Genomic DNA, 13,106 nt, shown 5'->3' with positions numbered 1-13,106 from the left:
ATCAAAACCATGATGAGACATCACTTCTTACTCCCTAAGATGGCTATAATTTTAAAAATACACAATGTCAATTGGAGAATATGAAGAAACAACAATGTGGAAAAACAGAAATGTCACTCACTCATTACTGGTAGGAAATGCAGCCACTTTGGAAAACTGTTTGGCAACTTCTTAAGTTAAAGATAAATTTACCATATGACCCAACAATTTCACTCCTCGTTATCTACCCAAAAGAAATGAAAGTATCCACACAAACACTTGTATGTGAATGTTCATAACAGCTCTATGCATAATAGTGCAAGAAGTGGAAACATTCCAACTATCAAATGGTCAATGAATAAGCAAAATATGGGATATCCATACAATGAAATGGTATTCAACACCTAAAAGGAATGAAATACATACTACAACACAGATGAGCCCCAAAAATATATTATGGTACCACAATGTTCATTGCAGCTCTATTTACAATAGCCAGGGCATGGAAGCAACCTAAGTGTCCATCAACAGATGAATGGATAAAGATGTGGCCTATATATGCAATGGAATATTACTCAGCCATAAAAAGAAACAAAATTGAGTTATTTGTAGTGAGGTGGATGGACCTAGAGTCTGTCATACAGAGTGAAGTAAGTCAGAAAGAGAAAAACAAATACCGTATGCTAACACATATATATGGAATCTAAAAAAAAAAAAAAAGTTTTGAAGAACCTAGGGGCAGGACAGGAATAAAGATGCAGATGTAGAGAATGGACTTGAGGACACGGGGAGGTGTAAGGGTAAGCTGGGATGAAGTGAGAGTGGCATGGACATATATACACTACCAAATGTAAAATAGATAGCTAGTGGGAAGCAGCCACATAGCATAGGGAGATCAGCTCGGTGCTTTATGACCACCTAGAGGGGTGGGATAGGGAGGGTGGGAGGGAGACCCAAGAGGGAAGGGATATGGGGTTATATGTATACGTATAGTTGATTCACTTTGTTACACAGCAGAAACTAACACACCATTGTAAAGCAATTATACTCCCATGAAAAAGTTATTACAAGATAATGGCTATAATTCCCTGTGCTGTACCATATATCCTTGTTGCTTATCTGTTTTATTAAAAAAAAAAAAAAAGTATATTATGGTAAGTAAAAGAATCCAGACACAAAAGACCATATATTGTATGATTCTATCTATATGATGTCCAGAAAAGGCCAATCTATAGAGTCGGAAAGTCAAATAAAAGTTGCCCAGGGGCTTCCCTGGTGGCGCAGTGGTTGAGAACCCGCCTGCCAATGCAGGGGACACGGGTTCGAGCCCTGGTCTGGGAGGATCCCACATGCCGCGGAGCAACTAGGCCCCTGAGCCACAACTACTGAGCCTGCGCGTCTGGAGCCTGTGCTCCGCAACAAGAGAGGCCACAATAGTGGGAGGCCCGCGCGCCGCGATGAAGAGTGGCTCCCGCTTGCTGCAACTAGAGAAAGCCCTCGCACAGAAACAAAGACCCAACACAGCCAAAAATAAATAAATAAATAAATAAAAATTAAAAAAAAAAAAAAAACAGTTGCCCAGAGCTGGGGAGTGGGAATGAGGAGTGGCTGCTAATGGGCACAAGAGATCTTTTGGGGGAGATAGAAATGTTCCAAAACAGGACAATGGTGATGGTTATACAAGTTCATAATTTTACTTAAAATAGTTGAATTGTATACTTAAAACAAGTTAATTTTATGGCATGTAAATTATATCTCTGTAAAAATGTTTGGAAATAAAAGAAAGGTGATGTTGTGGTCCCCATCTGCCTTCCCCTTTATTTTATTTCTCACTGTCTGTAGAGTTTATTGGTTCCACTCGGAGACGCTGAACTCTTGTTCTTTTGGCTCTTTGGCTGAAGGCAATTCCCAGAGAGACACTAGCTGAAATCTACCAGCCTCCAACATTCCCAGCAGCTGGGGGAATGGGTACAAACGCCAGCCTCGAAGAGGACGGGGGATCTATATGGTTCACTTAACAGCATTGCTAGAGCAGGCAAAGCTGTATGATGCACTTTGGTGGCCTCAGATAGGCTCTACGGGTCTCAGCAAGACAAGGGCCTTTAGTTAGTGCTGCTAGCTTCAGGGAACAAGATGCTATAACTCAGTGACTAGGGTCAACCTTTCCTAAGCAAGTGTGTTTGAGGCATGGGGAGTCAGGTCCCTAGTGGGAAGAGGAGAATGTCTATAACATGGGGAGAGGGAGAGACCTGGAGTAGGGGGTCAAACCCACTCTTTGTAAAGCATTACTCCCAACAACTGATGGAAACGTGAAAAATTCTTTTCAAGAGCATGCGGCATTTCACCAAGATAGACCATTTTTTCTGGACCACGAAACAAGTTTCAATAAATATCTAAAAATCAAAGTCAAACAGAGTATATGCTCTGACCACAGTAGTATTATATTAGAAATTGATAACAATAAGATGCCTAAAAAATCCCCAAGTTTAGAAATTAAACAACATGCTCTGAGTAACTCACACATTAAAGAAGAAATCACAGGTAAGTTCGAAAATATTTTTACCTGAATGATGACAAAAATCTAATATATCAAAACTGTTGGATGCAGCTAATACAATGCTTAGAGGGAAATTTGCAGCTTTAAATGCAAATGCACATTGTCAAAAAGAAGAAATCAAGTATCCAATCTTTGACCATAAGAAACTTGAAACAGAAGTGTAAATTAAACCCAAAGTAAATATAAGCAAGCAAATAATTAAAACAAAAAAAAAAAACTGATGAAAGCAAATGGATAGACAGTAAAGGAATACAATAGTAAATTTTTCTGTATTCAGTGTACAAAAGTTAATTTTAAATGGATTCTATATTTAAATATATACCCAGAACCATAAATTTAGAAGAAAAATTAGGAGAGTATCTATCCACTAAATATCAGAGTGTAGTTGTTTCTGGGGTAGATTGGAAGGATGGGAATTGACTGGAAAGGGGCAGGAAGGAGTTTTCTGCAGGGAAGAAAATGTTCTATATTTTGTTTTGGGTGGTTTCTTACATAGGTGTACCTAATTGTAACGGTTCATTGAACTAACACTTAAGATCTGGACATTTTAATGCACGTAAATTACACCTCACTTTTTTGACAGTATCTTGCAAAGCTTATGGCGGTGGTATTTGGGCATCTCTGGGCACAGGCTTCTGAAGCATATAGGCATCTTCAGTTCAAGAATCTACTGAGAGGGGCTTCCCTGGTGACGCAGTGGTTGAGAATCCGCCTGCCAATGCAGGGGACACGGGTTCGATCCCTGGTCCGGGAAGATCCCACATGCCACGGAGCAATTAAGCTCATGTGCCACAACTACTGAGCCTGTGCTCTAGAGCCCGTGAGCCACAACTACTGAGCCTGTGTGCCGCAACTACTGAAGCCCGTGTGCCTAGAGCCCATGCTCCACAATGAGAGAAGCCACTGCAATGAGAAGCCCGCGCACCGCAACGAAGAGTAGCCCCCGCTCGTCGCAACTAGAGAAAGCCCACGTGCAGCAACGAAGACCCAACACAGCCAAAAATAAATAAATAAATAAAATAAATTAAAAAAAAAAAAAAAGAATCTACTGAGAGTGGTTTTGCAACCAAAATCTGGGGTGAGTGCAAACATTCATAATAAAAGCTACTGTGGCCCACAGCTACAGATCTCTACTGTTGGAGGACAGAGGGAAGAAAAAGTGCCCATCGAACTGAGGAGACATCTTGAGAAGGAAAAATGAGGCAGGCAGCTCCATGTAATCAATGGATCAGTTTATTAGATTGTAACTTACAGAGTAGGGTTTGGTAAACAATGATCCAGAGGCATTCACAGCTGCACTCAGCACTGCTGAGGGCCATCAGGACAATTTTATAACTAACCTAGGGTATGAGGGTCAGCGCTTGGAAGCAGGACGTGCATTCCTACATTAATATTTATGAAGGGGTAACTAGTCACATGGGCACCGAGAATACGTCAGCAAAGGTTTTCATCATTGTTTGGGGACTAACAGAGCATAGAGGCCACCTGGCCTTAATAGTTATTAAACAAAATCTATTAATATCTATTACAAAGCCCTTGATGACAGAGAAGTAATTCACTGCACAGTTCTGAGTAGGGTCAGTGAAAGGACAGGAAGAACTGTAAGGGACCAAGATGGTGTCAGTTAAGCTAACAGCAATACACCTACTCTCGTTGTACAGGTCACAGAACTAGGTGGTTATCACCAGATAGCTTCCCTTCAATGGTTCTCTTCCTAGAGAAACCCAGAGCTCTCCAGGGGGAAATCGAAATTGAGGCTCCAGATACATTGGGTGGGAAAGAAAATTGCCTTCCATAGTGAAGGCACCCTCCACCGCCCCACCCCACCCAGATGTATTTACTGCACAAAGCAGCAATTCACACTGTGCTGGGAGATTTCTCCCAGTCTAGCTTAAGTTTACAGACTGTGGATCCCAGACAGTGGACACTGACCTCCACGAGTCCTGTTGAGGGTAGAACCAAGAATCTTTATCACACTGTGGCCTTGAAGCTTGCTTTCTCTTCCTGTGCTTTGGAGGAATGAGAGATACAAGTTAAAAGTTCACCACTTTTTGATGAAGTGACCAGGGGTGAGCAATGAGTATGGAGTAAGAGTTCAAGGTGAAGTGGGCTGAGTCAGAGGAAACAGCACATAAAGCTCCCTTCAGTCCTGTCTTTGGGAGATCAGGAGACCAGAACCCAGCTCTTTCATCTGGCTTGCAACAATCTAACAGGTTAGAGCTTTTTCATTTTCTTTCAGCTACTCCTGGGAGGGGGTGCATGGGATTTTTGCAAAAATGGAGTAGAAGGAACACAGTGGGGTTTTATGAGCATGTAATCACTTGACATTTCTTTTAGGCTCTCTCCTGTGTCATCCTCTCATCCAAACTGCTCCCCAGTGTTTTCTGGTTCCTGGCAAGTGTTTCTCCGTGCCCAGGTTTGGCCATGGCAGGGTGGAGCTGCCTTGTGACAGGAGGAGGAGGGTTTCTGGGTCAGAGGATCGTCCGCTTGTTGGTGGAGGAGAAGGAGCTGCAGGAGATCCGGGTGCTAGACAAAGTCTTCAGACCAGAAGTTCGGGAGGAATTTTCTAGTAAGTGAACTTGAGTCATGGGTGTGTAGCTCCATTTTAAACCCTGCATAGGTGTGGGGAGGGGGTTCTTGTCTAGCAACTTAAGGAAAGCTGTAGTCAAATCAAGGCTGATCCCATGTTATCAGAAAGGAGATTACAGATGGGGTAATACCATGGTGTAATCACAGATGGTGTCAGGAGATGATTCTGGTCCTGACCCAGGATTAGAGAGGGTGGCCGTAGACCAGCCACTTCAGCCTCTGTTCTTCTCATCCAGAAAATCATGTTTCAGTTTTCTCCCTTGTCAACGAGTCTTCAATGTTCTGATGATTTTTGTCTTGTCACTTGCTATGTACCATCTGCAAAGGGCGAGCAAGTGCCATTAACCTGGAGACCCCGCCCGCGGGTCCCCGCCCCTCTTGGTTGCTCTGGTCTTTCTGTGGCTTCACTGAGCATCTCCAGTGAAGGTGAAATAGAAGGAAGAGAAGGTGAAGCGAGTGTGTGTGTGTGTGTGTGTGAGAGAGAGAGAGAGAGAATTAAAGGGAGCAGGAGAGAGGGAATCGCAGAGCATGCACAAGCCTGCAGCAAGGGAGCCAGAAACGGAACAAGAGGCAGCACGAGTGCAGACACACCTCGCGTGGATTCCCTGTACATCTCTTTTTATCACTCGCCTCTCTCCTCATCACCACAAGGCAGTGACTGCAGGATCTGCTGAAGCAGCTCACGCCTCCCTTTCCAGATTGCTGCCCATGGTGCCAATGCAAAAGCTTGATTTATAGTGTATTTTCCAACCTGTTTCGCCCCCCAGATCCTCAAAATAACCCTGTGAGGAAGGTAGGAGAGGGGTAACACCCATCCGGACAATGAGGAAATTGAGGTCCGCAAAGGTAAAGCGACTTGCTACCCGGATTAATGGGTAGCAGAGCTTAGACTAGAACTCCAGTCACACGGCCCTAGGGCTGACGCTTGGCAAAGTGAATCTTCAGTTTCTGCCATTTCCCCCTTAGGCGCCCCCAAACCAATTCCCTGTCCCCCTCCCCGGCCCCAGTGGACTGGCTATCTACATGCAGGCCCTGGCTGCTCAGAGGACCCCTCTCCCCACGCAAAGCCCCCCCTCCCCAGCCCGCTCTCCTGGACCCTGCCCACCGCTCTGTTCCCCTTTCCTCTCCCCTGACCTCTGCAAACATCCTATTTCCTCTATCCTCTGCTTCAACAGCGTCTCTGATTTTAAAAAAAAAAATTCACAACCGATCAACATCAACCGTTTGTAATCCCTACATCTCAGCAATATTTGCAGTCTGACAACTTATGCCCAGAGAGGGCAATGCTCAACCTAAGAGGAACATCTCCCCAAAGTGAATAAGGCAGGCGCTGTCATGGGTGGGCAGGGGCCTCTGTCAGGATAATAACAGAGACCACTCACGGTGTTCTTTCTGTGCCAGGCGCTGCGCTAAGTGTTTTACGTGTGTCAACTCATTTGTTTCTCATCACAACCCTCTGGGATGGGGAACAGTGTCCTTCTTTTTTGAAAGATGAGAATACAAGCACAGAAGAATCCAGTCCATTCAGGCTGCTGCAGCAAAATACCACAGGCTGGGTAGCTTATAATCAGAAATGTATTGCTCACGGTTCTGGAGTCTGGAAGTCCAAAATCAAGGCAGGGTCAAGTCCTGGTGAGAGCTCTCTTCCGGTTCATAGCCCACGCCTTCTCACTGTGTTCTCACATGGTGGAAGGGGCGAGGGATCTCTCTGGGGTCTCTTCTATAAGAACACTAATCCCATTCGTGAGGGCTCTACCCTCATGACCTAATCACCACCCAGAGATCCCCCCAACTCCTAACAGCATCACATTGGCATTAGGATTTCAACAAATGGCTTTGAGGGGACACAAACATGCAGACGTTGCAGAAGTTAATTAACTTGTTCAAGGTCCCCCACCTGGAAAATGGCAAAGCTGGATTTGAACCCAGGCGGTCTGGCTGCAGCGTCTGTACTCTTAACCACTAGTTTGTCTAGTAGCTTCTCTCTGGGCCTCCCTCCAATCCAGTTCACACCACGTAAGCAACTGCATATTCAGTCTATGCAAAACACAGGCCAAGTCCACAGAGCCTTGGAGGAGGAAGCCAGGGCTCCACCGCCGAGGTATTCACAGCGCCCTCTGCTGTTCTCTCTGCAGCCCTGCATACTAAGGGGTAAGAGGTCTTTCCTCCCTTGGCCTTGGGCTTCAGGGCATAGCAATTCCTTTGAGCCAGTCTGCTGAAGTTAGCCTTGAAAGAGAGGCAGAGTAAGGGAGGGGCAGGGCAGACGTGGGGACACAATCAGAAAATTCCACTCTGCGGCTAATTCCTCTGCCTTTCTCTCACTTCGTGGCCTTTTTGGAGTGGAAGCATTGGGGCGGAGCTAATGTTGCAGAGGCTTAAGGAGAGCAGGCTTAAGGTTCTTCCAAGTTGTAACCCAAGAAGGAAATTCTGCAGCCCTGAATTTTTCACTCTGAATTTCTCTCTCACTGTTCTCTGCCGTCCATTGCCAATTTCATTTAAATTGACGTCCTTACTCTGCCCCAGAAAAGTGCCAGTCCTGTGTGTGGGTGACAGGAGCGCAAGCAAGGCTTGAAGGCGGAGGGGCGGGGGGACAGGCTAGAGTCTTCACTAGAAGTGTGACTTGGGCGTTTCCTCACCCTCTCTGAGCCTTGGTTTCCTCGCCTGTAAAGTGGAAATCAGAATCCCTATCTCATGAGATAGCTGTGAAAGGAAATAAGAAAGCTGAAAGTCGTGTGCAAAATAAAAAGCACAAAATAAGTGCAGGTTATTTATACAAACTGTATGTAGCATGGCATTTATGACGTGGGCTAATCTGAGGTGATGATCTTACTTACCAGTAGTGCACAGTAGCGCCACTTCCCACGGGCTTCAGAGGAGCCAGAGACCCTGATGTCGTCTCTGCAACCCTTGGCTAGATGGCTAGATGTTAGTCCCTCGGTGGCTGGCTCATTTTCAGCGTTGATATCTGCTTTTGATGATATCTAATAAGAGCTCTTTCAGTTAAATCCATCCTTCGGGCCCATCCTAAATTCCTGTTAATAAGCACCACTATCCTCCTGATCACTCAAGTGGGAAAAACTCGGGCTGCCTTTGACTCTTCCTCCCAGCCCATCACCAGTAAGAACCAGGACCTGGCAAGGTAAGGTCTGAAAGTCGAACCTTGTGTACCTTTCCCCTTCTCGGCTCCCACTCCTGGATCCCCGGTTCCAGTCTTCCCCATGTGAACTGTGGCACAGACGGTGTGATTAATCCCTCAGTCACCTTGCTTTCTCTTATATCCACTAGACTGATCCACTTTATAATACTGCAGCCAGGGTTCGCTTCCTACAGCACAACTCTGTTTACATTTCTCCTTTAATTCCAAACCTATACCGGATTCCCCATTCCCTACCGAATTAAACGCAAATCCTCTCCTTAATGAATTTTATAAACTCCCCATGAGTCTCTTTAACAATTTTGTGTTCCAGGCACTGTTGACTCCTCACTGCTCAAACTCTCTTTTTTAGAATGAGATGGGATGGAAAGAGATGTTTGCTCTTTCCCAAGACATGCTACACATTCTGATTTCTGTGCCCTTGTTGACTTGGTCCCTCCATGGGATGTTCCCCCCTCCCCACTCCTCATTCCCCCCCAATCTACCTGTCCTTAAAGACCTGGGTCATCAGGAATCTTCCAGATCCAGAAAGCCTTCCAGTGACCTGACTCCTGTTCACACAGAGCTCCAGAGCAAGATCAGGCTGACCTTGCTGGAAGGAGACATCCTGGATGAGCAGTGCCTGAAGGAAGCCTGCCGGGGCACCTCGGTGGTCATCCACACTGCCTCTGTCATCGACGTCATGAACGCCGTCCAGCGAGAGACCATCATGAACGTCAATGTGAAAGGTACAGGATCCTGGGGCGGAGCTGAAGGGAAGTGGGCAAGCAAGGGTCAGAAGCTGGGATAAGTGAGGAGGAGGCTGGTGAACACCTGCTGGGTGGGCACCAAGTACTTTTCCTCATCACCACCAACAGAGATTCAAGGTCATCATCCTCAGTTTTTCAGATGAGGAAACTAAGGCTGAGACAGGCTAAGTGACTTGTCCAAGGCCCTATGGGGAGGAGTGAAAGGGCTAGAATTTAAACCCACGCCTGTGTGAGTCCAAAGGCCACGAAAACCCTTCTGCTGGTCCAATCAAGTGTTGACTCAGCTCCAACCTCAAACTCTTGCTATCCAGCCACCTCCTGTCTCCACTGGGCTGGAACCAGACCTTACAAGTGCTTCCTTGGGCATCATGCTAGCTTTTCTGTTTGGCTCTAAGTTGAGGGTCACCATACAGCCAAGAACTAAGAGCTCTGTGGTATGAGGTGCCCCCAAGTCAGTTAGGAGCGACGGGCCACAGCTCTGGGCTGGTTTCCTTCGGGCAGGACTTCCTGCAAAGGAAGGATAATAAGGACTTCCTGCAAAGGAAGGATAATAAGGGTAAAGAGAATGCCAGAGCCCTCCTGCTCACCCCCTAGAAGGATTCCTCACAAGAGAACTAGCAAAGCTAGTTCACAGTGGTCTGGCAGTACAGAATTAGCCAGCACTTGTCTTCCTGTAATATTTTCTTAGCAAGAATAGTTTCCCATTATCCGTAATACCATCTCTTCAGCTCACTACCAGATCTATTATTGAAGAGTAGCTCCTAGCCAGGTGCCCAAAGTATACCCTCTTCAGATCCTCATCCCTTAAATGCTTGGTGGCTCTTTCTGAACTGTGGCTTTCCAATTCACTTTAAATCTAGACACAGTCACTCAAGGGATTAGCTTAAATCCCTTATTAGCTTGCTGTGTAGTATCCTCCCTCTGACCCCTGGAGGCCAGTCTCTCTAGGACCACATCACCCTAGTCCATCTGCCTTCCACGCCCTGCCTGCCAGAGTTAGTCTACTCAGAGACTCCTTTTCTAAAGCAACTGATTGCTTTTGCATCTCCAGCCTAAAATTGCACAGTCTCAAAAAAGACCATTTCTAGTTTCAACTAAGCCACACCCCTGGTCACCCCCATATTGCCAGGAGGGTGCTAAGTTTAACCAGTCTTGAGCTTTCGGCCCCCCTCCCATAACTTCTACTCTCCACGGCTCCCAACAACAGGGGATTTGAAATCCCTGAGAAGTGTTAGAGGCCTCCATTGACTAAAACTAGCATCACTGACAGGTTTAGAAAATACTTCACAATCATGGCCATTTCTCCCTCTGCAGGTAAATTAGCTCCGAATTTTCTCTGCTTCTAGATTTAATTTTTTAAAAAGGAGGCTGTCTCTCCTGAAAAGCAAATTACACAAAGACCTTAAAAAGGATTTTTTAAAATACCACCCAAAAATGATGCTTTGCCCAGGAAATTGCTTCCTTCTTGTAAGGAAGGCGCTCTGGGTTACCTCCATGAGCTAAAATTCTACCCAGATAAAGGGATTCTGCAAGATCCTCCCGTGATAGATATTACCAGCAGAGGGCGCACTCCTTTCTGCTTCTTCCTCCGGCTCAACACACAAGGCCAGTGGTAGCTCCAGAAAGCTAAGCAAAAGGAAGCTTTGCCACCCCAACTTTTCAGACCTGGGTAAACAAGCCACAGCCACAGTTAGCAGTGGTCTTTGTAGGAAACACACAGTCAGAAACAGAGTCTGGATCTCCAGCTTCTGCCCAGAACCCACCAATCATTTGCTCAGTGACTCAAAAAAAAGTCCTTGCGACAAGTTTTTATTGGTCTTCAAAAAAAAAAGGAGAAAAATACGAACAATTCAATGCGTACTTAAGAGTATATATTACCTATATACAACTCTGTGTGTGTGTGTGTGTGTGTGTGTGATGTGAATCCTTCAGCTGTCCTCTTTTGCCTAAGGACCAGAGCTGTCCTTATTCTAAGAGTATGGCCTCCTAATTTTTTAAGTTAAAATAGCCTATCTTTAATGAGGTGGTAGACAGGATAAATGATCATTTTAAAATCTCTTTACTCTGCAAAATATAAAGTGGCAACTCGTTGTCCTTTTCTGAAATTAAAAATACGTACACTGGTCCACGAAATCCAAAAGCCTAGAAATGCTTGCTCTCCAGAATCCAGATCTTGGCCTCTTTTCATTTTTGCTTTCGTCCTGTGGCTTTAGCATAATCTGATCTCAGCCAGAAACACACAAGAATGCACTCCTCATGTGCAATAGCCACCTCACTTGAGGGTGAGGGGCAGACATGGTCCATGGCATGGCTGGCTCTGGACTCTTTCCTGACACTGACGGTGTGCTCTCCGTGGGCAGGTACCCAGCTCCTGTTGGAGACCTGTGTGCAGGCTAGTGTGCCAGTCTTCATCCATACCAGCACCATAGAGGTGGCTGGGCCCAACTCCTACAGGGAGATCATCCAGGACGGCCACGAAGAAGAGCATCTTGAAACGGCATGGTCCTCTCCATACCCATACAGCAAAAAGCTTGCCGAGAAGGCTGTGCTGGGAGCTAATGGGTGGGCTCTTAAAAATGGTGGTACCTTGTACACTTGTGCCTTAAGGCCCATGTATATCTATGGGGAGGGGAGCCCATTACTTTTTGCCCACGTGGAAAATGCCCTGAAGAACAATGGCATCCTGACAAATCACTGCAAGTTCTCCAGAGTCAACCCAGTCTATGTTGGCAACGTGGCCTGGGCCCACATTCTGGCCTTGAGGGCCCTTCGGGACCCCCAAAAGGCCCCAAGCATCCAAGGACAGTTCTACTACATCTCAGACGGCACACCTCACCAAAGCTATGATGACCTCAATTACACTCTGGGCAAAGAATGGGGCCTCTGCCTGGATTCCGGGATGAGCCTTCCTGTTTCTCTGAAGTATTGGCTTGCCTTCCTGCTGGAGATAGTGAGCTTCTTGCTCAGTCCAATTTACAGATATCGACCCCCCTTCAACTGCCACCTGGTAACCCTGTCAAACAGTGTGTTCACCTTCTCCTATAAGAAAGCTCAGCGAGAGCTGGGGTACGAGCCCCTCTTCACCTGGGAGGAAGCCAAGCAGAAAACCAAGCAGTGGGTCGGCTCCCTGGTGAAACAGCACAAGGAGACCCTGAAAACAAAGACTCACTGATCTGGGGGTGAGAACGATGTGGATGTGGGCATGGTTAGGAGACGCCTGTCACGCTCTCCCCTTCCGGTTTCATGCAGCAAACAACACAGGCACAAGCCCGGGTCCTCCTGCCTCCCTTTTATCAGATGATCATCTGATAAAATGATGATCATCATTTGATCATCTTATTGTCTTCCTCCCTCCACCAGAAACCTTTCCCTGTCACTGGCCCAACGAGAAGCTTTCTGCCCTACCCTCCCTCCAGGGGACGGCCAGACAAGGTGATTTGCTGCAGCTGCTGGTGCCACCGTCTCAGTTGACGATTCTGAGCTATTTGGGCTTCTTTTAACTTAGAGTTTTGCCTGTTAGTTCCATTTCCTTTGTTAAATGCAAAAGCATTCCTTTTCTTTTAAAAGTTCATATTCCTTCACACAGCTCAATGAACGTAATAAACGTTTTAATGACTAATCTGGAGGAAGTTATGGTTTACGTGATTGCATACCTTTTTATTCCCCACCCCGCCCAATCAGCACCTCCTATTTAGAAAAGTAGCCCGGGGCGGGGGGGGGGGGGGCAGAAGTGTCGGGAAGGGGAACCTAGGATTGACCAAGCACTTACTACGTTTCAGGCATGTATTAGATGACCGACATAGATCACTTATTTAACCCTCACCAGAAACCTACGAGGTAGGGATGACTATTCCCTTTGATGAATAAGGAAACTCGTTCACAGTCACACTAACTGCTATGAGACCAGGACATTTAACCCAGATGGACTGACTTGAAAGCCTTTATCCGTCCGCTGAATTGTGTAGCCTGAACTGCCCAAATTTTATAGCAAAACGGGGGACGGGGTGGTGGATGGTTTGTCGGCGGTGCAGCAGAGCACTGGACATGGGGTACTGATCCTTGGGAGAGCCCAGCTCCC

General features: G+C 46.3%; 1 protein-coding gene across 1 annotated transcript; it reads left to right on the top strand.

Moving 5' to 3' along the window:
- Positions 1-945: 945 nt before the first annotated feature.
- On the top strand, positions 946-12,703 carry LOC309617351 (3 beta-hydroxysteroid dehydrogenase/Delta 5-->4-isomerase). Its single transcript, XM_082369544.1, has 3 exons — positions 946-5,105; positions 8,843-9,007; positions 11,389-12,703. The coding sequence occupies exons 1-3, from the start codon at positions 4,961-4,963 to the stop codon at positions 12,198-12,200; spliced, it is 1,122 nt and encodes a 373-aa protein (XP_082225670.1). The 5' UTR covers positions 946-4,960; the 3' UTR covers positions 12,201-12,703.
- The last annotated feature ends 403 nt before the right edge of the window (positions 12,704-13,106 follow it).

This window comes from Balaenoptera borealis (assembly GCF_965194805.1).
Source record: "Balaenoptera borealis genome assembly, chromosome: 1".
Classification (NCBI taxonomy): domain Eukaryota; kingdom Metazoa; phylum Chordata; class Mammalia; order Artiodactyla; family Balaenopteridae; genus Balaenoptera; species Balaenoptera borealis.
The sequence above is the reverse complement of the archived record's forward strand: the minus strand, read 5'-3'. Positions and strand labels throughout refer to the sequence as shown.

What these genes read in the sequence shown, in the direction of transcription:
- LOC309617351 (XM_082369544.1), top strand. Translation starts at nt 4,961, where the DNA reads ATGGCAGGGTGGAGCTGCCTTGTGACAGGAGGAGGAGGGTTTCTGGGT. An exon ending in AGTTCGGGAGGAATTTTCTA is followed by an intron (nt 5,106 to 8,842) that starts GTAAGTGAACTT and finishes CTGTTCACACAG; the next exon opens with AGCTCCAGAGCAAGATCAGG. An exon ending in CATGAACGTCAATGTGAAAG is followed by an intron (nt 9,008 to 11,388) that starts GTACAGGATCCT and finishes CTCCGTGGGCAG; the next exon opens with GTACCCAGCTCCTGTTGGAG.